The sequence below is a fragment of the Leguminivora glycinivorella genome, chromosome 7 (assembly GCF_023078275.1).
Source record: "Leguminivora glycinivorella isolate SPB_JAAS2020 chromosome 7, LegGlyc_1.1, whole genome shotgun sequence".
Lineage (NCBI taxonomy): Eukaryota > Metazoa > Arthropoda > Insecta > Lepidoptera > Tortricidae > Leguminivora > Leguminivora glycinivorella.
In genome coordinates this window covers 3,437,531-3,462,595 of record NC_062977.1, presented here as the reverse complement: position 1 = coordinate 3,462,595, position 25,065 = coordinate 3,437,531, and the positions used below count along the sequence as shown (strand labels likewise).

The window sequence follows — 25,065 nt, the reverse complement described above, 5'->3', positions numbered from 1 at the left end:
AAGTTCTAAAAATTGATGTCGTTGTAATAATATATCGAGAGTTTTTAGAAACGTGACGTGTTCTATTGGTTATTTCCGCCTCGTCCGATGCCTCAACGCCAGCAACGCCAGGAGGTGGAAAGTCAGGTACAGCACTGCCAAAGCAATGACGTCGGTCCAGAAATGTGAAGTTGTGAAGTCGTAGACATTGAGGACCTCGTCGCCTGTGCTGAGGCACGGCGTACCGGAGTTCGTTGGGGCACAAGCTGAAGCAAGAAGGTTTAGATTAACAATACGATCAACGCACAATGTCAACTAAAATTGATGATGTAAGTAAATGCACGTTTGTAGCCTAATATCAACAATCTTGTTTTCCAACAACAATCACTCAACTCAACAACAACACAACACATGTTATCGTTTAACCCCTCGAATGCCTTGTCCCGTATCCGTCACAGATATATTGGACTTTAATTAACAAGTCAAAGGTTTATTAATTCAGTAGCAAATTTTTAACATCGGCGTTCCAGGGGTTAAAGGATTAACAAAAACAAATTTTAAGGGCGACCCTAACCCGTAAGTGTACATTTTTGAACATGATGATTTTACTTTAATTAACATAGATTAGGTACTAATTAATATTATACCTTTGACATGTATTTTTTTTTTTTTAATATTAATAAATTTTATTTACCAAAAAACCAAAAGCCAAAACAATTCAAAATCAGCAAATACATGCAAGCACTTAAAAACTAGATCTAACCTAATTACACACACACAAAAACATACACAGATACATAATAAAACCTAACCTAGCAAGCCCCCCCCGTGAGCCTCCCGATGCAAAGGTACTCATAACGCTTGCCGCATTACCGCGTTGAACCGCGATGGATAACCTTTGCATCAGGAAGGTCCCAGAGCGAGGATCCAGACCCCTCTCCCTCAAGCGTGTATTTTTTTTAATTTTACGAATGAATGAATATGAATACGAATATTAATAATCAACGAAGATAGGATGGTACGTCCGTACTATAAGAGTACAGCTTGGCAAAAAAGAGTAGAAATAGAACAATTTTTTTATCATAGCAACACTTAACTGTTCTCATTGAAAAGTTTATTGGCAAAATCGTCAAAATTGTTGCCACATACATCGACGGTGGCGCCTCTATAATTTTATATTCTTCTTTACCAACTTTTTTCATTCAACGAGGTACCTCGTTAGTACAAAAAATTAGGCTTACTTAATAGGCTGGTTCAATATACTAAATATGAACAGTTTTCAACCTGTAGAATAAGGTTATGCTTTCCTAATACATTTTTTCCTTATAAACAAACTACCTGCATTAGTTCCATTGTTATATTTCATCCCATCGGGAAACCCCCAAGTTAGCGCCGTCTTTACCTGATCCTTCATAAAGGAAACAAACAACTGATAACATAGGTGTTAAACAGCTGATAGCTTTTTGTGTTGGTGTTAAGGCAATTACTTTTGGGTTGTAAAACAATTTATATCTCCTTTTACAAGATTAAGGGCAACGATAGGGATCTAATACAAGCTTGGACCAGATGCCAATATCGTAGGCCATCCGTTATTGGGTATGTAGCAATATTACCAGTATCCTAATATTTAAATAGGTACTTTATGTGATTTTTATAACAGCGTTATTTTAATCCAATCCTATATTAAGTAGTCGAATTTTAATTTACCTATAGGTAACAAACTTCATCTCTGTTTTACATAAACCGACGCGAAGGTATCAATAGATGTCGACCCGTCTTTGGTAAAATCAAGTCTTGTGTTAAAATTTTTCTATAATTTAGTTTATTTTATATCTTCTTACAATATAATGATATGGGAGTAATAAAAGTCAAGTAAAATGATCTTACTAATGTTGCTGACGCCGTCCCACTGCAATATGCTCATGGCTTCGTTTGAGTACATCAGCCACGACACATGCCGGATCCAGGATATGTATTTTGGTAATGTACTGAAATAAAAGAAAAAGATAAGGGTGACTCAAGTTAGACCGGGCCGGGCCAGCACGTTATCAACGTAACCCATCTTAGGGCCAGTTGCATCAAACACATTTAGGTAATAGGCAAATCAGCGTCACGCAGCAGAAGTCTATGGAAATTCCCATACAAATTAACGAACGCTAAATTCAGTAACGGACGTTTTGGTACAACCGACCCTAGAAATTGAGTGTTTAATATTTTATTTACAATTGACATGACTTATCACTGAAACTAAAAACAATTATTTATGTTAAAAGATAAAGAAAATAAGTTACTTAACATTTTATTTTCATTTGGGCTGAAGGTGTTTTTACTCAAACTAGAATGTTGCAAGGAACTGAAACTGGCATACCTTAGTTTGATGAAGATGCCAGACGTCATCATGAGACAGTAGTCGAATGGCACGAGGTAAGCTATGGCGACAGGCATCGAGCCGAAGGCACATGAGAAGAATGAACCTGCAAAAGAAATTTTGAAAAATATTTTCTCAATAAAGAAACTTAATTACTTTTGGATGGTATACATTCAAGAAACGTTGCCTATATTTAACCTCTTTCAAAATAAAGGAAAACATATTTCAGTTCCGAAAAGGGCATAGGATAATGTTGATCAAGATCGTCACGGCTAGACAAATTCTAACTTTAATGAAAGCATTATTCAGAAGTCTGTAACTCTCAATACATCATAAATAATCATAATAAAGCTAATTTCGGCTTCAAATCTTTTTGGGAAATGTTCATTAAAATTACCATTAATTAGTCTCAGTTAATCAGTAACTTTAGTGTGCGTATCCGAACGCACAAACGTTCACGAAACGCTCACGATAATATATCTTTTATAGTTAATCTATCTCCAGCTCTACTCTCTTGCGTATTGGCGCGACATCGACAGAGCCAAACTACATTTGCGTGGCATTTCGCATAGCAAAAATGCCATTCGACTACGCCCCCAGTTATCAGTAAGGGGCAATGGCAGTTTAAAAACGAAAAAAATCGGTATTGTGCCTTACCACAAGCAATAGCAACGTTGAGCACCAGTATGGACAGGAATATGGTGAATCCGAAGGCGTACAGCGTGGCTCGGAGCCCCGCGATCCAGTACACCACCAGCGTGAAGAGGGATGGCTCAACCACCAAGCCTGGGAACTGGAAAAATAAATAAAAAATTTACTCTATCGTCATAGAAACAAGAAAGAACTATGAGAAGAGAAAAGCAAGAGATTTGATGAGATGAAGGAAGATTTTTGTAGTTTTTTAATTTATGGGACAAATTGTGGAAATATGAAACATAACATACATACATACAATCCCGCCTGTATCCCATAGAAGGATAGGCACAGCACATTAAACAACTCAAGTTTCATTGCCACTCCTGGCAATTAAGAAAACGAAATTGTGACATTGCAGTGACAGGTTGCCAGGTTATCTGGTGATATGAAAATCTCAACAAAACTGGTGTATATTTATTCAGAGGTTTTCGCTATTTCTTCATACTCCATAGCTTCTTCAGTAACTCAAATTGGCGCAAAAACAGTTTCTCCTCAGTCGTTTAACAACACTAGACAAAGGGCGTTCCCAGTTCCCGGTGTCATGCTGTCAAATTGCCTCGCAATAAATTTGTTATCACAGTTTTTCGTCGAAATTCATTAAGCTACATTAGTCTGAATTTCTGAATATGAGAGACACTTACCAACGCAATCATCCTCGCTACATAATACTCAGGAGTAGAATACAATCCTGCTCTGATCTCTCTGTGGAACAGCGGGAACTCCTCAGGAAACATGTGCAGCACCGAATACATGGGGCTGAAGGTGTTCTCTGCTATGATGATGAAGAGGGCACCCTGCACGTCTTGAACCCCGGCTTGTGTGAGGCGTGCTGTGCCGAGGAAGCATACGCCGGCAGTTAAGGCTATGGCCTGAAAAAATTTTTAGATCAATCAAATATGTATGCAATCTGTACTTACTGGTAGGATGGTTGCGGTTTTCTTCAAACAAATTTTGAATTTTAAACAGCATGTGCAAGAATAAAATTCCATTAGTGCACGTGTGATGTTTATAGGTACCATTAATAAAATTTATAAAAATTCAATATTCCCAGGGACTAAGGACCTACGTTGAGATAGAGCCTGCCTTGGTTGTCTTTATGTTTATTGTGTGTCTTTACGTATAGAGAACTTGAAATTTCATTGGTATTCAAAATCAACGTGAACAAATTGACTTACCAATTTTTGTATAATTCGTATGAACTGGACTCTCGGATCTCGGATGACGATGAGCGCATATCGGTACACAAGCCACATAATTTTCGTGAAGAAAAATGGTGCCTTGTAATTTTCCTTGTGTAGTTTTTTTCTAGCCTGGAACAAAACAGTTTAAGTAGGTCATTGGATATTACTGGTCTGGTATATTGATATTATACATTGCTGATTGACTTTATATTATTAGATTACTAGCTTTTGCCCGCGGCTTTTCTCGCGTTACAAAGAGACAAAAAGTAGCCTATGTCACTCTCCATCCCTTCAAGTATCTCCACTTAAAAAATCACGACAATTCGTCGCTCCGTTTTGTCGTGAAAGACGGACAAACAGACAGACACACACACTTTCCCATTTATAATACTAGCTTTTTCCCGCGGCTTTGCTCGCGTTAGAAAGAGACAAAAAGTAGCCCATGTCACTCCATCCCTTTAATTATCTCCACTTAAAAAATCACGTCAATTCGTCGCTCCGTTTTGCCGTGAAAGACGGACAAACAAACAGACACACACACTTTCCCATTTATAATATTAGTATGGATTAGTATTGATTTGATTAACGAACCTGGTCCTCATGGTCCATAAGGTGAAACTCCAGATGTATCTCCATGTCCAATTCTTTAGCGGCGTCACTGACCGCAAACCTATCGCATATGCTCTTCACCGCCTGTCGAGAGGCCTCTTCTGACCCCGGAGTCATCGCCAGAACCTTTATGAAGTAGTCTGTCTGGTTGTACGTGATGGGACAGTGGTAGCCTAGGCTGGAAATTAAAAGCACGATTATTAAGTATCATAAGGACAAATATAAGGACTGGGTGTAAAGGTTCGAAGACATTTTCTGAACAATCCTAGCTGGGACTAGAGGAGACAGCGCTGGACCGTGAAAGATGGAAATCTCATCTGAAAGCCGTATTTTCTGGTGAGGGATAACACTCAACCATTCTGCGTCCGTAGGAATAACCCACTGCCTACTACTACACGTGATCTTAAGTCCTGGGATGCTCGGTGAACCTGGGTGGCGTTTAAAGTGAAACAAATTAGTAACCGCTTTCAGAAAGTCTCACGCTTCTAACGACAATTCAATTCGAGCCAAATGAAAAATAACATTTTCAGCCTAACAGTACCTACACACATACAAGTCCAAAAAACTTGTATTGCGCGGGTTCGCTTCAATTAGGCACATAAGCACCAAAGCGTTGACATAATTTATTACCTAAATTATTTTTAATCGAAATGCATAAAGAATGTAAACTTTCCACCCGACAATAGTCCTTTCAAACCATTTGTAAGCGTAAAGGGCTTTCTCACAAGAGCTCAGGATGTTCTATTAGGGTCAGTAGTCGGTCCAGATCATTTAAATGCATCGAGTCAATTGTATTCGATTACACTACGGTATTAGACATAGATCTATTATCAGGATTCTGATAGACAAGATTCGGCTTATACGTGCCTTGAAATGCAATTTATACCTTTATATTTAGGTATTATCCTTATGAATCTTTATTTTCTATTTCGTACACACATTTTTTGTGCAGAAATGCCTATTGGGTATAGAAAATATGAAAGTTTTTCGCATAATATATGTGATCTAGATAAAATCCAGCTTAATGTTAATTAGAAGACCAGTTTTACAATCTAGCTTGAATCGGATTTAATGATAATGACCTATTGACGAACTAGAGTGAGGTGCATAATAATTAAGTGTTTCGTCTTTCTGATATAGACTAAAATACTACGAGGTGTAAACAAGTTTGGTTTTATAGCTAAAAAAGTAGAATCTCATTTTTAGAATACCTGTTATTCATATAAAGTGTTGCCTCAATGTCTATTTCTTGCATATAACCGAATATCAAAGTTACGAATTTGTGATTGAAAGAAAACGTAATGTTAAAAATAAGAATCAAGGCAAACAACTTAGGCCTGTAGCTGATTTGTTTTATGTCCACTTGACGAAGCCTGCGCTGCTGATCACGATCTATTTTGTTTTTATTGGATGGGTTTTGGGTTTAGTTTTAATTTAGTTTTTTTTTTATTGTATTTATTTTGAAATTTGAAATGACCAAATAAAGGATTATTATACAGTAAAAAAAAAAAAAACAACTTAAGTAAGGTATTCTATCTGAAGTGTTTCATATCCTGAAATAACATCAGTGTTATTCACACCGAAATTTATTTGCCCCAACGAAAAAGATGAAAGCAGGGGCCTTCAACTAGCATCGCCAGTTTAAACAGTGCTACCAACCCCCATAAGAAACTGGTGAATCATGATTGCAGAAAAAACAGATATAAAAAAACTGTTCTCTCAAAAAAAGTTAGCGCTCCTTTCGCACTGCCCGCATACGCCACTCTTCACTCACCAACTGCACTAGTTTGTCAAACAGTGCTACCAGGTCTGAAGAAGGCTGGTGGATGGTGCATATAACAGTCTTCCCCTGCGCAGCTCTGTAAGCTCACAGTGGAAACAGCTCTACTTCGAATCGAACTCCAATTGAATTGAAACGTACCTTTCAAAAAATGTGAGCGCTCCTTTTGCACTGCCTGCATAAGCCACTCTTCCTTCCGCTAACAGCACTAGTTTGTCAAACAGTGCTACCAGCTCTGAAGAAGGCTGGTGAATGGTGCATATAACGGTCTTGCCCTGGGCAGCACTGGCTCGCAGTAGGGACACTAGCTTCTGCGCTGAGAAGGAATCCAGACCCGTGGTGGGCTCATCGCAGAAGAGGAGGCCAGGGTCTGTTAAGAGCTGGAATACAATATTACAAGCGTTGTAGAATAGTGAAGCTCACGTGTGGATTTGCATAATAACTTACTGACTAATATCCTAAGAAGGCTCAAGCAAAATGTCAAGGTTGTAGAAGACTTAGGCACTAATTAAATAATACTAAATTATACATGTTTAAGCGGCGAAACCAGCTTTAGTTACATTTTCCTTGTAAAAAATACAAAACTTTTTAGTACCGCTAGTGTTACTACAAAAGCTCTTATATGTTGCCTTTTACAATTGAACTCTTAACTCTTTCAGCAATAAATGCTCATTTACTTTATTTTCTTCTAAATGGCGAAGTCAATATTTCCTACTGATCATAAATAGTGCATCTAGAATAATTCTAGTTCGACAAATCATTGCAATTTTGTCACCTTCACCTCAGTTTCATCATTTTCTGTCCATCAAGGCCACAGGTGCCAGTTGGTACAAGAGTTGTCATTAGTATTTCCTAATTTTTCTTTTTCCTAAATTTAAAACACCTTCCATACTGCCTCTACTCTTGAGTACTGCATCTGGACGGCAAGTTACACTAACTATATTACATTGGGTATTGGGTCTTACCTCAGTAGCGAAGGACAGTCGTTTCCTCTCCCCTCCAGATAAAGTTTTCTCTCCATCAAGTCCTCCGATGCGTGTAAAGCGTGACTTATAGAGCGCCAGTTGGCGCAGGAGTTGATTCACTCGTCGTTTCCGAGCGAGGGAGGAAGTACGTCGGTCCATACGAAGTCGCGCCTGAGAACAATAGATATGATAGATGATGACGACTCAGTAGTTTAATCTTAGACTAATGCTATTTATATGAATAAATGACCTAGGTACCAAGGGATCGACGATGTCCAGTAAGATCTGTGCGATCTCCAAGTGACTGAATACCATCGCATCGCACACATCATCATCATCATCCTTGCGTTATCCCGGCATCTGCCACGGCTCATGAGAGCCTGGGGTCGGATCGGATTGCACATATCGGATGACGAAATCTAGTGTCGGAGGTCAAGATCCATTTCGGGTCCTAGAGCCAGCGAAGTAAGTGCGATTTAAACTCGTGTTGCACGAAATTTCATTTTGGCACAAGCTTTTATAGCTGACTGTACCTTTCTTTCAACAGTTATCTACTGCTCTCCGAGACGTTTCTAAAAACTCCTTACTCGATGGGGATACGACGTTTCATGACAGAGTTCCTATGACCACCTTTCTGCTCCATCATTAGACCAGCTCCATGATACCATAATAATAATATTGCATTGTTACGTGATTTACATGTGTGCAAAAATTTCAGCTCAATCGGAAACCGGGAAGTGGGTCAAATTTAGCTTCTACGTTTTGACCCAAACTAACATACCTACTTATGCTTACTATAACAAGGCAAGTTAAATAAAAACTTGTAAAAATCGAGATAGTTTACATACACAATGTTTTTTATTTGTAAAGTGCTTACTTTTTAAGAGTAAATAATGACTTTATACTTGGCACTGATAAGACTATTTTGTTGTAAAGGACATCATACAGTGGACACATAAGTAGTGTCAAACACACGGGCACCTTAGCGAGTTCCCGACAGCTCCAGAGTTAAGTCATTTGATATAAGGTGTACTCTTTATTCTTGTTGACTTATCAGTCACCTATTAACCTCTTAAGTATGAATTTTATATAAAGTAGGTCAAGCAGTGTTAAGGAGACAACGTCTCTTATGAACCAGTATGAAATGTGCAAGTATTTCCACTTGAACGTCCTACGATAGCATAGTATCCAAAAAAAATGCAGCAGACTGTCCCAGATACCTTACTATCCAAAGGAGGGGATGGAGAAACAGTTGATTAAAGTGGCATCTATCGAAATATTGCGGCATTATTTACTTATTCTCTTAATACAATAACGTAGCCTAACTACAGAGTTTGCTACAAAAAGTATATATGGCAGTGTACGCTCGTCACTTAGTCAATGGAAAAATATATTCGGCAGTGTCTTGTCAAACCCCGCGTGTTTGTGTTTGATTTTGAATTTGTTTAATTTTTTTTTATATCTGGCGCGCGTCGCTTAAAAACCCGGACGGTTGACCGGAAAATGGTCGCGCGGCGCGGGCTGGACGGTCAAGTGGATTTTATAATATTAATTATTTAATTGTTAATTATAAGTAAATTATACTTTTTTTAAATTAGCAAACTTATTAGCTGTGCTGTTTTATGGTGCTCCGACACTGGCTATAATAAATGTGATATGACATTGTGTGACAGGGACAGCGCGCCATCGCGTCATCGCGCTGTTCCTGTCACACCATGTTATATGACATTTATAACAGCCAGTGCTAGCACCATTAGATACCAATTGCATTTATTTTGTAAAATGCGATTTGTCGCTTATAATTTAATGACTTTATGTACAAATACCTACGTAGGTATTTAAAATTAGGACTGGTTTGTTGATGATGCTCATGTGTATTTACCTATAGTAGTAAAGCGTACGGTAGTACTAGTACGCGTACAGCAAATATTTTTATTCTATTTTTACGCCTTAGTTATCACTTATCAGATTACACTGTTTGGCATTGCAATAAAAAGTGGCTCAGACAATGTTTATTCTATTTATTAGGCTTTTATTCTTACTATCCTTAATTATTTAAGATCATTAGCCCTGTCTTGGATATACTTACTTCGACTAATAAGTAGGTAATAGTTATTTGTTATACAAGGGGGCAAAGTTGTATTTTAACGTCGAGTGTGGAATTGAAAAACGAGCAAGTGAAAGGATTCTATAGTTGAACCACGAGCGAAGCGAGTCCTGAACTTGCGAGTTTTTTAACACATGAGAAGTAAAATACATTTGCACCCGAGTGTAACACAAAACTTTTCCCCTCATTATAGCGAGGAAACTACAACGCAAAAAATGCGTTTTTCACTGCTTCCAGTAGTTTCACAGGTGGTAAATCATCTTTATTACTAGATTCACCTACTTTTATCAATTTTAATGCAGTTAATTTGACTTTATTCAAGGTCAAATTACTTTACCCACTAGTGGATAAAATGCGTTTTTACCCGCTGGTATTGAAAGACAAAACACGTGTTTCCGAGCTAGTGAGGGGAAAAATCTATTCTTAATCTCAACATTAAGTCCTTTCGGGGGCCGATTTTACGAGACAAATATCGTCTCAAGAACTGAGCGAGTGATTCAAAAAGTTCTTACCATGACATTAAGATGCTCGATGACCGTCAAATTGTCAACGAACAACTCATCCTGATGCATGTATCCGCTGTGTCGATGCATGAAGTCGCCCACTGGCCGCCCGTTCATCGCTATCTCTCCGTCGACAACTGTGCCCACTGTGGGAGGAAATATATTGACCATTAGAGACGAATGCCAATGCTAAGTATTGGTCGCTTTCTAGAGGAGTCGAGCCGTTGCGGGGCGCGAGCTTTATATTTAGAGATATCAATAAAACTAAAACTAATATATACCTAAAAATTTTAAAATTATTGTTATATAAAAATACATACATACATACAATCACGCCTGTATCCCATGAAGGGGTAGGCAGAGCACATGAAACTACTCAAGTTTCAGTGCCACTTTTGGCAAATAAGGGGTTGAAAGAAAACGAAACTGTGACATTAAAGTGACAGGTTGCCAGCCTCTCGCCTACGCCACAATTTAACCCATATCCCTCAGTCGCCTTCTACGACACCCACGGGAAGAAAGGGGGTGGTGAAATTCTTAACCCGTCACCACACGGGCAAAAAAGCAAGGCAAGGGCAAGGGGTATATAAAAATAAATTTAAAGTACCTATTAACTAGGCAAGGTCACCGAGGTCTGAACCCGCCGGTAAGGTTCCCATAAGGCTAACTGCGTTCCCCCTTTGGATCGCAATGCCAATTCGTTGGGTGAGGAACAAGGAGATCGATTCAGCAATAACAATTTGTTATGTTGTCTTGATTGGTTTTGATACGACACATCTTAAGCACGACTTTACGAGTAATTTTGCATACGCCAATGTTCGTGAGTAATATTCATTGTATTGAATTGTTTAATCAGAATTGGTCTGCCTAAAATAAACCTAAAATAAAACGAGAACGTTTTAAATGGCATGGTAACTATTGGTTCTCCGGAAAATATTCGCCAAGCTAGACTATTATAGTAAGTAGGTGTTTAATGTGTGTTAATAAATTAGAATTACTTAACAAATAAAAATTCGCAATTTTTTTTTTTATGTAGTTATACATATGTATAAGAAACTAAGACTATTTAGTCGTAATAAATCCTACCTCAGCAAATAAGAATAAATTAATGAATCGTAAACTTTGAAACTGAATTAAACTGCATTTATATGACAATATTAAATATACTTTTTGTTTGCATTGGCGTATTTTATGGTCTGCATTATAATGTGTTGAGATGTGTACCTAACATTAAGCATACCTTGCATCACCTTACATCTGATTGCTATTATTTTGACACTTATGATAGTTCTAATTAGGGTAGATAAATAAATAATAGTTATTTGTTATACAAGGGGGCAAAGTTGTATTTTAACGCCGAGTATGGAATTGAAAAACGAGTAAGTGAAAGGATTCTGTAGTTGAACCACGAGCGAAGCGAGTGGTTCGAGAATAGAATCCTGAACTTGCGAGTTTTTTAACACACGAGAAGTAAAATACATTTGCACCCGAGTATAACATAAAACTTTTCCCCTCACTATAGCGAGGAAACTACAACGCAAAAAATGCGTTTACCACTGCTTCCAGTAGTTCCACAGGTGGTAAATCATCTTTATTACTAGATTCACCTACTTTTATCAATTTTAAAGCAGTTAATTTGACTTTATTCAAGGTCAAATTACTTTACCCACTAGTGGATAAAATGCGTTTTTACCCGCTGGTATTAAAGGACAAAACACGTGTTTCCGAGCTAGTGAGGGGAAAATAAATAAATATTATAAGACATTTTTACACAGATTGACTGAGGCCCACGGTAAGCTCAAGAAGGCTTGTGTTGTGGGTACTCACACAACGATATATATAATATATAAATACTTATATACATAGAAAACATCCATGACTCAGGAACAAATATCTGTGCTCATCACACAAATAAATGCCCTTACCGGGATTCGAACCCGGGACGGCGGCGCAGCAGGCAGGGTCACTACCGACTGCGCCAGACCGGTCGTCAAAAAAGAAAAAATAAATTACAAAAATAAAATTGAAGGCTATTTTAGCGCAAATGGAAATGCAGCCTGTTTCTAACCTCTTGTAATTTTGATAGATGCTCAACTCAACACCTATAAAACGTAGGAAACTTAATATTATTTGATTTACCTGGACTCCGGTGCGCAAGCGCACTCATTAATGTAGTTTTTCCGGCGCCACTGCAACAAATTCATAATTTTAATGATCATAATTATGATATACATATATGTATACATATTAAAAAATATATAATTATGTAACTAACGGCCATTTTAATGGACCAAGAATGGTAGGTTAGGTTGGCATAAGTATATATAATTTGGTGCACCCCTTTATCATTAAAATGTCAAAAGGACCTTTACGTTTACGTGATGGGAAAGACATACAAATTACAGAGTACTCGTAGCTATAGATTTTTAGTTATTCCAACTAAAATGCTTATTATGCCTATAACTTCAAAACGCGATTGGAAGTGATGATGTTAAATATGTGTACAGTGAAAAGGTTATTAAATAATCACAAATTTTTATAAGTATAGAAAATAGGTATAGAAATGTAAATTATTTATTAACTTATTTCTATTGTATACAGTGTAAGCACATTTCGCAGTCTCGCGTAGGCCGACTTTATAGAAAGCGGCAACCGCGCGTGTCAATCAATCGTTCGCTAACGGCTGGTAAGCCATGAAACCCTATACAGCCGATACAATGTTCAGTTTCCACACTACTGGCTGGAAGCTTAACACAATGATTTCAGTACAGTACTTTAACCTAACAGTACCTAGGTAGTAGGGTGGTCCAAAAAAAAATTTTTTTTATTGTTTGAGCTCCACATGGTTATTTCTACACGAAAACTTATTAAAATCATGTCAACCAATTTTGAGAACAATCAGACTTTATTTAGAGGTCGCTCAAAATAAAGCAATAATGCCATACTGAAATGTATGAAATGAACTTGACTAAAGAAAAAATCTTACATGGAGGTATTTTAATGGTTTAATTATATTTTTCCCTATTTCATTAGAGCTAAATAAAACATGAACCGGGCAGTTTGCAATGTTTTTATTATTTCGGTTTTTATTTTATTATAGGAGATATCCAATTTTAAATGTATCTTGAGCGACCTGTAAATAATGAGCAAATGGGTTAAAATTTGGTACATAAACTAATAATTCATAATAGAACAAAGGGAACCATGTGGAGAAAGGATTAGTCATATTTATTTTTCTTCCATACAAATGTGGACCACCCTACTAGGTAGGTATTTTAACTAAAACTAACAGTAGGTACTTTAACCAAAACCTTTTTTTACAGCCATACATCACCATTGTCGTTTGCGCCTATTTTAGACGACAAAGAAACGCAGGGGTGTCTCAGTAGTAGGCAGGCAAGCATGGCCGCGCGATAAATGATAAAACATCAGGCCGTCCCTATCGCACTATTTGTAAGTGCGATAGGGACGGCCTGATGTTTTATCATTTATCGCGCGACCATGATATCGGTGCAGGTTACATCCAAAGAAGTACAATGATATAGAGGTGAATAAGCGGAGGATAAGACCAAACGAGAAGGTCTGAACGCGTAACGCGTAGTATGAAAAAGCGCGTGATATATTTTTCTCTTGGTTTCATAGTCTCATATTAATTTCTGCTTAATTTAGAACCCTATAAATACCTACGTTATATTTATTGTTGTTAATTTACTATTTAAAAAAAAATTACTATGTCCTGTGTACGTAGCTTTTGGTAGTATCAAGTTATCATACTGTGTCATCAATTCACTGTGGTTAATAGTAGCCCCATGTCGTTTTATTCAAGTGTGACATAACTAAGTAGTCGAACAAAAAAAACGAAATATAATACAGATATGTATGACTACCTATTTGTACCTACATCTTAAGACAATACAAGAAAACTAGGGCAGTGATAGTAAGCGAGATGTAATTGAAACTGATCACTTACCTGGGACCCATTAATGCCACTAGCGAGCCTGGTTTAGCGATGCCGCTCACTGTACAGAAATAAAGTTTTGGTTAAAATAAAATACTTAAGGCCACTTGTACCAACGAAAATGGAGGGTTAACCCGAGGGGGTTCCTGTTCAAAAAGGAACTATAACATTTATAACAAGATACAAACCATTATTGACTAATCGTTTAAGGTTGCCATCCTTCAGCTTGGTGTGCACGTACAAGTCCCGCCAGACGAGCGTGCACGGTGGCGGCGAGTGTGGAGACCCCAGTACCGCCTCCACTTCAGGAAAGAGCGGCTCGTACTTTGATCTGGAGACCCCATTATCTATACACAGGACGTCAGCTGAGGTCAGCTCCTGTTCAAAAAAAAATTAAGGTAATTGTTATTACTAATCAGTACAGAGTACCTATTGAAAAACATACAAGGTACAGCGGGGAAAATCTTGACTGGGGCTGTGACTGGGGAGCAAATGTAACTGGTCCATTTTTTCCATGTTTTACAATGTTTGCATTATTAAATAGAGTGTCCACGGGTTATATATGGTAGGCGTGTTCAGTGGATACATGTAGAATTCAACATCATAGTGTAATAATGGAAAAAATGGATCAGTTACAACTGTCCCCCAGTCGAGATTTGCCCCGCTGTACCTTAACTTAGTTGTTATAATTCTAAAAATGCTACGGATTGCTCTATGTAAATGGTTACGGTAGGTTTGCTTTTTATCATGACAAAATTTAATGACGTAGCTATAGTTGAATTATTACATACTGAGCAACCATATAAAATCATTTTTTTTTATTTTATACAAGACCAAAACCTAACTGTGCACTTTATCAAGCTTACATTAGAGACTAATCTAACTAATCCAATAAAATCCTGTACTTTAGTTACATCCCAAGTGAACTTGAACTTGACACCTACTTAAATTCCTCCCTAATCCCTATTTTGTCGACAAAGTTGACAACGACGCAATTATATCCTAAAGTCGCACTTGATTCTCATCATTTCACATTTTATATTCCGATGCGATTCCGGTACATACATATTAAATCTAGGCTGTATCCTATCACCGTGATTCGAATCGGCCAAATGTGAAATTACACGATTCTCACATCCGTCTAGTCTAGATATTCATGTCTAGGCCAACGCTCCCTTAAGGTCTGCGGTAGAGTCCACACTTTCATACCAAGATCAATAATATCAGTTACAGTGTCGCGTTAGCGAACAGTACTTTCCGGTCACTTTGACCGTTATTTAAACCCTATTTCAAAGGAGTTAACACTTTGTTATACTTCGTTGGTTTTTCTTGAGCATGCGTAGTTTAAAGGAGCAAAGAAAAATTAAAAGCTAAATACTTTACCGAAAGCACAGTATAATACAGAGTACTATCGTACAGTATGGCCACTCCCGCTCCCCGCTGAAAGTGCCGCCCACCCCCTCTCGGTTACCTCACAGTTACCGCCTGTCAAAAACACGAACAGTCGACCTGTCATATTTCACTCATACAAACATAGTACGCGTTCACCTACACGAGCTAAGACTGTGTGCTAGGAATGCGCCTCTTTCAATATATTTGATCGCCAGTGTCCGAGGTGTGCCGAAACTCGAAAGTGTTCTGGTGTGCGTAGCCGAATGCACAAAAGCTCACGATAATAGCTCTTTCGTAGCTATCTATCTCTATCGCCCTTGCGTATTTGCGCGACAGAGCCAGACTACATTTCCGCGGCGTTTCGTTTTCGTTTCGTGTCGCAGAAATGCCATTCGGCTACGGGACCTGAACTAAAATGACTGCTTAAATTACACTGGCAAGAGTAGGTAGACAGAGCATAATAATATGATGCAGAAAAAACACATTTTATGCCCAAAAAGTGGTAATGGGAAGTGTGGTTTCATATCAGTACTATAGCTTTAAAATGTAGTGAACCAAGTACGAACATAAAGAGCTCACTGAATAAAGTAATATGGGGGAACAGGGATATGGATCAAATAAACAAATATGCGCAATTGTGTTGTAATAGTTTAAAAACCCTGAGATATTCTAGTCACTGTGTAGAATGTAATGTTAGTTGCTCTAAGCACTTTGTTTTTATTGACAAATTATATAGTATGATTGTTACATGTTTAAAGCAGGCGGCTATAGCTAGCGCCGGTTCTCGTTCTGATGCACGTAAGCCTAAACATAAACAGGTCACAGGGTGGAATTACCATGTTAAAGAACTACATGAGATGGCGCGTTTCCACTTTAAATGTTGGGTAATGAATGGTAAGCCACCCTTTGGACCTTCGTATGAACAGATGTATAACAGTCGCAAGCAATTTAAAAATAAGTTAAAATGGTGTCAGGATAACGAGGATAGGATAAAACTAGACATCTTAGCGACACATAAGAAAAATAAAAATTTTGTAAAATTTTGGGGTGCCGTTAAAAAACTAAATCCGAAAACGAATCTACCTAACAATATAGAGAAGTGTCAAAATTCTTTTGAAATTGCCAATTTATTTGCTCAACACTTTAAAACCGATCCCTTACCCACGGCATGTGAATCTTGTGATGCGCACCACACTGTTGATCAACCCCGTGGGAGTTTAGAATTAAAATTCATCCCGAAACAGATCCTTAAGACAGTGAGATCTATGAAACATGGGAAATCGCCGGGTTTTGATGGTCTCAGTGTGGAGCACATTCTCTATGCTGGGGATGAAATATTTAACGTACTTTGTGTATTTTTTAACATGTGCATTAAGTACTCCTACCTGCCTAACGATTTAATGCGTACTGTTGTGACGCCAGTGCCTAAAAACAAGACGGGTGATTTATCCAGCCTTAAAAACTACCGACCAATATCTCTTGGTACTGTTGTAGGTAAGATCCTTGAGAAATTGTTGCAACCCGAACTGATGAAGAATGTTAAAATAAGCGATGCACAGTTTGGTTTTCGGCCCCAACTCTCGACAGACTCCGCCATATTTGCGCTTAAGCACTGTGTAAATTATTACACCCAAAGAGGTACATCGGTGTACGCGTGCTTCCTAGACCTGAGCAGGGCTTTCGATCTGGTTAATTACAACCTTCTTTGGAAAAAACTGCTTGAGTCTGGGGTAGCATCAAATGTCGTGAGTCTGTTGAGATTTTGGTACGAGAACCAAACAAACAATGTAAGATGGGGAGACGTACTATCTAACGATTATAGGTTAGAATGTGGCGTGCGACAAGGAGGGCTAACCTCTCCGGACCTGTTCAACATCTATGTCAATGGCCTGATCGAGGAGCTGAGAGGCGCCAGAACAGGCTGTCACATAGGTAATGTTTGTTTTAATAACCTTAGCTATGCTGACGATATGGTGCTTCTGAGTCCCTCGATTCATGGTATCAGTGACCTACTAGCGATTTGTGAGCGATATGCCGCCAATCATGGATTGCTGTATAACGTAAACAAATCTGAATTACTGGTTTTTAGATGTGGAAGGGGTCCGGACAGGATTCCCACAGTGTTTTTGGATGGACAACCAGTTCGGGTTGCAACATCGGTCAAATATCTAGGTCATATTCTGACAGGGACCTTAAACGATGACGACGATATAGAGAGAGAAAGAAGGGCTCTGTCCGTTCGTTGTAACATGCTGGCGCGTAAATTTGGTCGTTGCTCAGATGAGGTTAAAATATCGCTTTTTAAAGCATATTGCCAAAGTTTTTATACGTGTCAGCTGTGGACAAAGTACACGAGACGGGCATACAGTAGCATCAGGGTACAATATAATGATGCATATCGTATCCTGATGAGAAAGCCTAGATACTGCAGTGCATCAGACATGTTTGCGACGGCCAGAGTACCTGATTTTTTCGCGATCCTAAGAGCTAGAGTTGCCTCATTTTGGACAGCTATTAGGAACTCCAAAAACGAAATTTTAGAGACAATCTGCGAGAACCCAAATAGTCATATTTTTAGGCATTGGCTATCTGTTCACCAGAACGAGAATCGGAAATAATAATAGAATTATTATTTTGGAATACTAATATTAGCTAGTTTATAGATAGTTTTATAGATAGTTCTTAAGACATGTATGGGTTTTTTTTTTGCCTGCAATAAAACATTTATTATTATTATATTATTATTATATTCCCCTATCTACGTATAAGACTTATTAATCTTTATGCACTAGGTTTCTGTTTTAGATTTATTCATGAACTATTCATAAGAGCTTGTAACTAGGCCTACATGAATAAAGATATTTTGAATTGAATTGAATTTAATTATTCATAATAGAATATAACTGTGTATTAGAAGAATGATGAATAGTCTGTCCAGAAAGAGAAGAATTGTGGAATATATGAGGTCCTATATATTGTGTGACTCTTTTCTTTCACAGTCACAGACTGTATTTTAAATGACAACGTAAAAATGCATCTACTTTATGAAGACCGGTTTAAATTTATTCGTCAAATAATGTCGTTCAAGAAGCGACACAATTGGACGTAGTTTATGTAAAATGATCAATCGTAAAAAATGCCATTGAAATTAATGACTTTTCCTATTGACAGAAAGTTTATAGTACATTGTGCAACAAGGGGAGGAACTTGAATATTACTACGAGAGTAAGTTAAATCGCGACGGCTTTCCGGAGCGATTTAAAGACTCGAGTTTGTAATATTCATACTCCCCGAGTTACACACAATGTTTTTCATCACACTTCCAATATAAAAATATGTAAAAAGATGAAAAAAGGTTAAATACGGTACTAGAAATTTCATCTCCCTTGGGAGAACGATTTTTCTATAACTCACGCTCCGTCTGCGTGCAAAATCACATTTAGTGTGCGAGTGTGATGAAATAGTTATTTGTTATACAAGGGGGCAAAGTTGTATTTTAACGCCGAGTGTGGAATTGAAAAACGAGCAAGTGAAAGGATTCTATAGTTGAACCACGAGCGAAGGGAGTGGTTCGAGAATAGAATCCTGAACTTGCGAGTTTTTTAACACACGAGAAGTAAAATACATTTGCACCCGAGTGTAACACAAAACTTTTCCCCTCACTATAGCGAGGAAACTACAACGCAAAAAATGAGTTTATAACTGCTTCCAGTAGTTCCACAGGTGGTAAATCATCTTTATTACTAGATTCACCTACTTCTATCAATTTTAAAGCAGTTAATTTGACTTTATTCAAGGTCAAATTACTTTACCCACTAGTGGATAAAATGCGTTTTTACCCGCTGGTATTAAAGGACAAAACACGTGTTTCCGAGCTAGTGAGGGGAAAAATTAATTATATTGTCATTTTTTTGTGGATTGGATCCTTTTACCTTAACTACGTCCAAATATGTCATGAAACAAATAATGTTTTGAATTAAAATCGCCAATGACGTTCATTAAACTTCTTACCCTAAAACAATTTAAATTTCATAATCTTTTTTAATCTAATAAGCAGAAAAGTAAAATAAGTAGGTACTTACATAGGAATCATCACCAAGCGAAGAGGGGTTCGACGTATTATTAGTAGTCGCTATCACAGAGTTCCTCCTGGCCACTTTACCGTCGTCACTTCCAGACTTTCTGCTCATTTTACATTTATTAAAAAAAAAAAACAATTTCAAATTAGGAACCCGCGCGTAAACATTTTACTGACGCCTTTTCACGGTGCGCGCGGCGGGCACAGCCGACCATCGAGGTTTGACATTAGTCAATGCGTTAGAAAAGGACAACTAGCGTGATAGAGCGAGACGGGATTAGTTTTATTGGTGCAGCCTATCAACGTGATAATAGAAGTTGGAAAACTAGTTATGAAAGTGTTTTCATCAAGTTTGATGTCTGTTTGCTATTCTTTGTTTGATTATTTGATGTAGAATATTTGATATACTTATCACAGTTTTAAGAAATTTTGTAACCTACATTGCTGAAAGGATGAAAGAACATTGAACCTGGGTTTTTGTCTTAGTAAGGTTATCAAAAATATCAAAGCACGACATCTTCTAAATTAGACTGGTAAGCTTATTCAGGTAGATTAATGCGATGGGGATTTTGCTTCCAAAATCCTCGTAGTAAAAACATTACCTAATATTTAGAATAGGTACTTGCTTATATTGTGGAAATAATTTTAAGGTACAGCGAGGCAATTTCGACTCTCTCGATGATCTTGTAAAAAGTGTATCCTGAACCTATCATAGTCAAGCTAAGTACATTTGTAACATGCGCAGACACGAGTTTCAGGTTTTCAGGAAATGCAAATGTCAAAGTGTCATGTGCAAGTGACTAGTAGAGCTTACGGTAAACATGTCTGCCAAATAATTATTTACATAAAACTGCACGAGTTATTTACAATAAAATACGACATACAATAGTAGGTAGGTACATATTTACATACTTTACAAAAACTGTTTTATTTTGATGTCAACATTAATTTGCTCAGTTTTTAACCCCCGACGCAAAAACGGAGTTTGACGTGTCTGTCTGTCTGTCTGTCTGTCTGTTTGTCTGTCTGTCTGTGTGTGTGTCTGTCTGTGGCATCGTAGCTCCCGAACGGATGAACCGATTTAGATTTAGTTTTTTTTGTCTGAAAGCTGAGTTAGTCGGGAGTGTTCTTAGCCATGTTTCATGAAAATCGGTCTACTATGTCGCAGTCGGGGGTTTTTTTTTATTTTAATTTTGTGGTTAGGTTATATATTATAAGTACCTGGGGAACCGAGCGAAGTTTCTAAGACTCGAATTTGCGTTTCCCGGGACCAATTTTTCACCCATGAATACCCCCACATAACAAATGTTTCGTTTAAAGGTATTAGGAACTTAAGTATCCACATCCATACTTAATTATGCATTTTAAATTTGAAAGTGTGTGTCTGTTTGTTTGTCCATCTTTTCGCCTAAAACGGAGCAACGTATTGACGTGATTTTTAACCTCTTAGTTTTCTACAGCTGAGCATCCCGCCATCTCCTTTTTGGTCTGCCCGAATCCCGGCCTGCACCGTCAATGGTGTTACGCCGGTTTCCCGACTTTCGCGGGTCCCAGTCTGTAATCATTTTAGCCCACATTTCCGGGCGCATGCGGCGGACATGTCCAGCCCAGTCCCACTTTAACCGCTTAAACTCCACACATCATTTCGATTAGTTTTTCCTATAAAGCTCCACCTTAACTTCCAGATACGTTCTAGATTTGAACCGTTACATAACCAAACTGCCAAACACCCGTCAACGGCATGGAGACACCCGCCATTGCTCAGTGACCCGTCTCGTATCAGTTACCGAAGCCTGCCAACCGCCTCCCGTACGCCAATCAGCCGAATCCACGCCCAGGCCTAATTGGATCAAAATGTTTGAATTTGGAACTCATTTGGAAGCGCCGTAGTGGTTTCCATGGTTCTGTTTGAATTTAGAACTCATTTGGAAGCGTAGTATTGGTTTTCAAGGTTCTGTTTAAATTTGGAACTCATTTGGAAGCGCCGTATTGGTTTCCATGTTTCTGCTTGAATTTGGAACTCATTTTGAAGCGCCGTATTGGTTTTCGTGGTTCGGTTAAAAGCGGTTGGCGATTGGGTTTCAGGAATGTTAGGTGGACATAGGCTGGTAGAAATTAGAGGAATGTGGGCACGTCGACAAGTGTCTAGTTCCTTAGGCTCCGTGCTGGCGAACAATACGCAGCTCTCTCTGTTGGTCTGTATTAGTGCAACGAGACTATCGTTATCGTAGCTCTATCTCTATCGCTCTTTCGGATTGGCACGACAGAGCTAGACTGCGTTTCGATCGGCGTCTAGCGTCAACGATTGTCACTTTGGATAGGCCGACAAATGTTTTTGTTAAGACATTAAAGCAATTTTTATTCGGACCGAGGCTTTTGAACGCAACTTTCAAATTTAATTGGGCTATTTAAAACAATAGACAAATAACCGCAAACGAATAAAATTAAATATTCAATGGTAAATAGACAGTTTGTAGGTACATACTTATAAATACTTTGTCAATGGGGTTACTCAAACAATTTGACAAATTATTAGTCATTAGTGCTATTACTCATTAGAGTTATTAGTATCAATACAAGTAATTGTGAAACTCAATGAATGCTACTTTTCGGATTTGTTCTAATTTAAAATGAATTAGGGTTGATCATTAATTTTCATTTGTTTTAATTAGTCTAATTAATGCCACGATTTCGTTTTCTTTCAACCCCTTATTTTGCCAAGAGTGGCACTGAAGCTTTAGTAGTTTCATGTGCTCTGCCTACCCCTTTACGGGATACAGGCGTGATTGTATGTATGTAATTAGTCTAATTATACTAGTTTGCATAAAAGTAGTAGCTAATGTTTAATTTACCTTAAATTTTAAAAATCAGGTTTAAAAATCACTCATCATTTATTAATTATATTTAAGTACTGAACTCTGACGCCAAGGATTCGTTTAGTCTAGCTAGTTAATTGATATCCACTTACATATTTTTAAATTAAAGGAAAAATGGAAAAATTCACAACTCCGGTTGGACTAGAACCTGCGACCTCTGGCTTTTCCGGAGCCAGCCCCTCCCCTAACTGCGCCACGGAGGCCTGGGAGGAGTTGGGGGCGCGCCTGGCTCCGGCAAAGCCAGAGGTCGCAGGTTCGAGTCCGGCCGGAGGTGTGATTTTTTCCTTTAATTTAAAAATAATATGTAAAGTACTCGCAGACGTTTCTGCATGATAAAAAATAAATTTTTGATATCCACTTACTTAAGGTGTCTATTCGGGAACTATTTATAAGGAATTAAGGATATCCTGCCGGCCTAGTTGAAGTGACAATCGTTGACGATAGGTGGCGTGGCAATCGAAAGGCAAACTAGCTCTGTCGCGCCTCTTCGAAAGAGCGATAGAGAGAGCTATCGCTATACGATTTACGAAGCGTAAGCAATCGTGACATTGGCTAGGTATCCTGGCTCCATGATGACTTGCAATTTGAGTTTACTAAATCTAAGCTATGAATCCTGAAGTAGAATGAATACTGTCTCTTAATCAATGATCGTTTCTTTTTGCTGGAAATATTTTAAGTGCCGTATTTCGCTACAACATCGTTAATTTCATAATTCCACTGTGAAAGTAACTTAATTACCTACATCATCACATTACTCTGAATAAATGGCCATCCTGAAAATGAAATATTATTTATTTTTCAAGTAGGCATATTACAATGCGCATATGAACGTCAAATAAAGCTACGCCGGCTCTAACCCTACGCCTCAGCCTCGAGAAGATTTCAGTCCCCCCTCAGTTGGGAGGGGGGTATCCACTATGGGACCGGCAAGAAACTCGGCGGGCCACTTCTTGTCAAAACATTACATCTTATAATTAACATGCATTAAATAACAAGATACAATTTAACATGCAAAAGTATTCATCAAAAAAATGTTAACAGACTAGGTAGGAACTCTATGAAAATTAATTTCAATAAATTATATTATGATTTAATAATACGTCGTTCTTCTTAAGAGAAAACATATCAAATTGTCACAGAAGAAAAAGATAATATAAATCTCAATGTCATTAAATATGTACTTTTTACACAACATAAAATATTTGATGTGCTTTCTTATCTGAACTGTGTCCTCCTGATTGTGCCTCATCTACTTAGGCGTACATTCAATAAATTGAAATCCTAGGCCATTGTAGAACCTTTCCACTGTAAACGTACTTCGAAGCACGTCGAAATTTCGATGACAAATACATCGTGGTGTCAATAACACAGAGTTCTAGAGTGGCCTAGGATTCAAATTAGTTGACCTTCTACAGTCGAGTGCATTAATATGTGTACATTTTTTCACTTTATTCCAACGAATTAAGGTGAAGAAATGTACACAGATTTATTCACTCGACTGTACCTATTACTATAAAAATCTTCTAGATTTATTTTAAGGTCATTGACTGCTGCATCAATGGCGCCTTTGAGTCCTGTTGACGGTATCGAATTTGGAGATAAATCATTCAATTTAAAGATACTTGACGGCGACGGTCAGTGGCCGTCAAAAGTCTTTCGTAACTTGACAACATATCCTGCCTTGGCGTCTGAGGGCGTAGCCGAATGGCATTTCTGCGACGCGAAACGCCACTGAAACGCCGGAGAAATGTACTTAGTCTGGCTCTGTCGCGCCAATACGCAAGAGCGATAGAGATAGATAGTTACGAAAGAGATAGTATCGTGAGCGTTTGTGCTTTCGGCTACGCACGCATACTGGACGTTCATTCGGAACTTGGATGAACGTCATGTATTGAGCTGCAAAAGTGCATGGAATGAATTCATTGATAAATTCGCCATGCACTTTGCAGCTGACAGTAACTGAAAATACTCAAAATACTTACACAGGGTTTTAAATATAGTAGTATGCGTAATTCAGAATTTTTGGAAGTGCCACCGAACTCATCCAAGGTGAAACATAATGTATTGTAAATTCCTCTTGAAGAGCAAATATGTCAGGTTTATTTTATTCTTTATATCTCGTTTTCGGTTACCTTTCTTATCTAAGACGAGCCTAAATTATTCATTCATGTTTAATCTAGTAGGTTATATCAATAAGTCTGATTCCACTATCACATTCTTGGTCTAACAAAGAAATGGAGATGTAGGTAGCTATAATTTTTTTTGTTGCTATGGGAACGACTAAACTACATTTATCGGTGCGGTTATAAAACCGCACCCATCACCACACGGGGTAGTAGGTATAAACCTACTTCCCCGTGTGGTGATGGGTTAAGAATTTCACCACCCCCTTTCTTCCCGTGGATGTCGTAGAAGTCGACTGTGGGATATGGGTTAAATTGTGGCGTAGGCGAGGGCATGGCAACATTGGCAACCTGTCACTGCAATGTCGCAATTCCGTTTTCTTTCAACCCGTTTTCCAAGATTGGCACTGAAACTTGAGTAGTTAATGTGCCCTGTCTACCCCTTTATGG

General features: G+C 38.1%; 1 protein-coding gene across 1 annotated transcript; it reads right to left on the bottom strand.

The window, feature by feature from the left end:
* LOC125227926 (protein scarlet-like) lies at positions 1-19,853 on the bottom strand. The gene is made up of 14 exons (XM_048132331.1): positions 19,621-19,853; positions 14,335-14,524; positions 14,159-14,207; positions 12,328-12,377; positions 10,198-10,334; positions 7,579-7,749; positions 6,755-6,993; positions 4,816-5,011; positions 4,219-4,353; positions 3,685-3,912; positions 3,005-3,140; positions 2,348-2,453; positions 1,867-1,967; positions 1-245 (listed from the first exon to the last, which is right to left on the bottom strand). The coding sequence occupies exons 1-14, from the start codon at positions 19,726-19,728 to the stop codon at positions 70-72; spliced, it is 2,022 nt and encodes a 673-aa protein (XP_047988288.1). The 5' UTR covers positions 19,729-19,853; the 3' UTR covers positions 1-69.
* Positions 19,854-25,065: the final 5,212 nt, after the last annotated feature.

Excerpts from the sequence above, each read along its gene's own strand:
- LOC125227926 (XM_048132331.1), bottom strand. The coding sequence starts at position 19,728 with ATGAGCAGAAAGTCTGGAAGTGACGACGGTAAAGTGGCCAGGAGGAAC. Across the intron at positions 3,141-3,684 it reads TAGCGAGGATGATTGCGTTG|TTCCCAGGCTTGGTGGTTGA; the intron begins GTAAGTGTCTCT and ends TTATTTTTCCAG. Across the intron at positions 2,454-3,004 it reads CAACGTTGCTATTGCTTGTG|GTTCATTCTTCTCATGTGCC; the intron begins GTAAGGCACAAT and ends TTTCTTTTGCAG.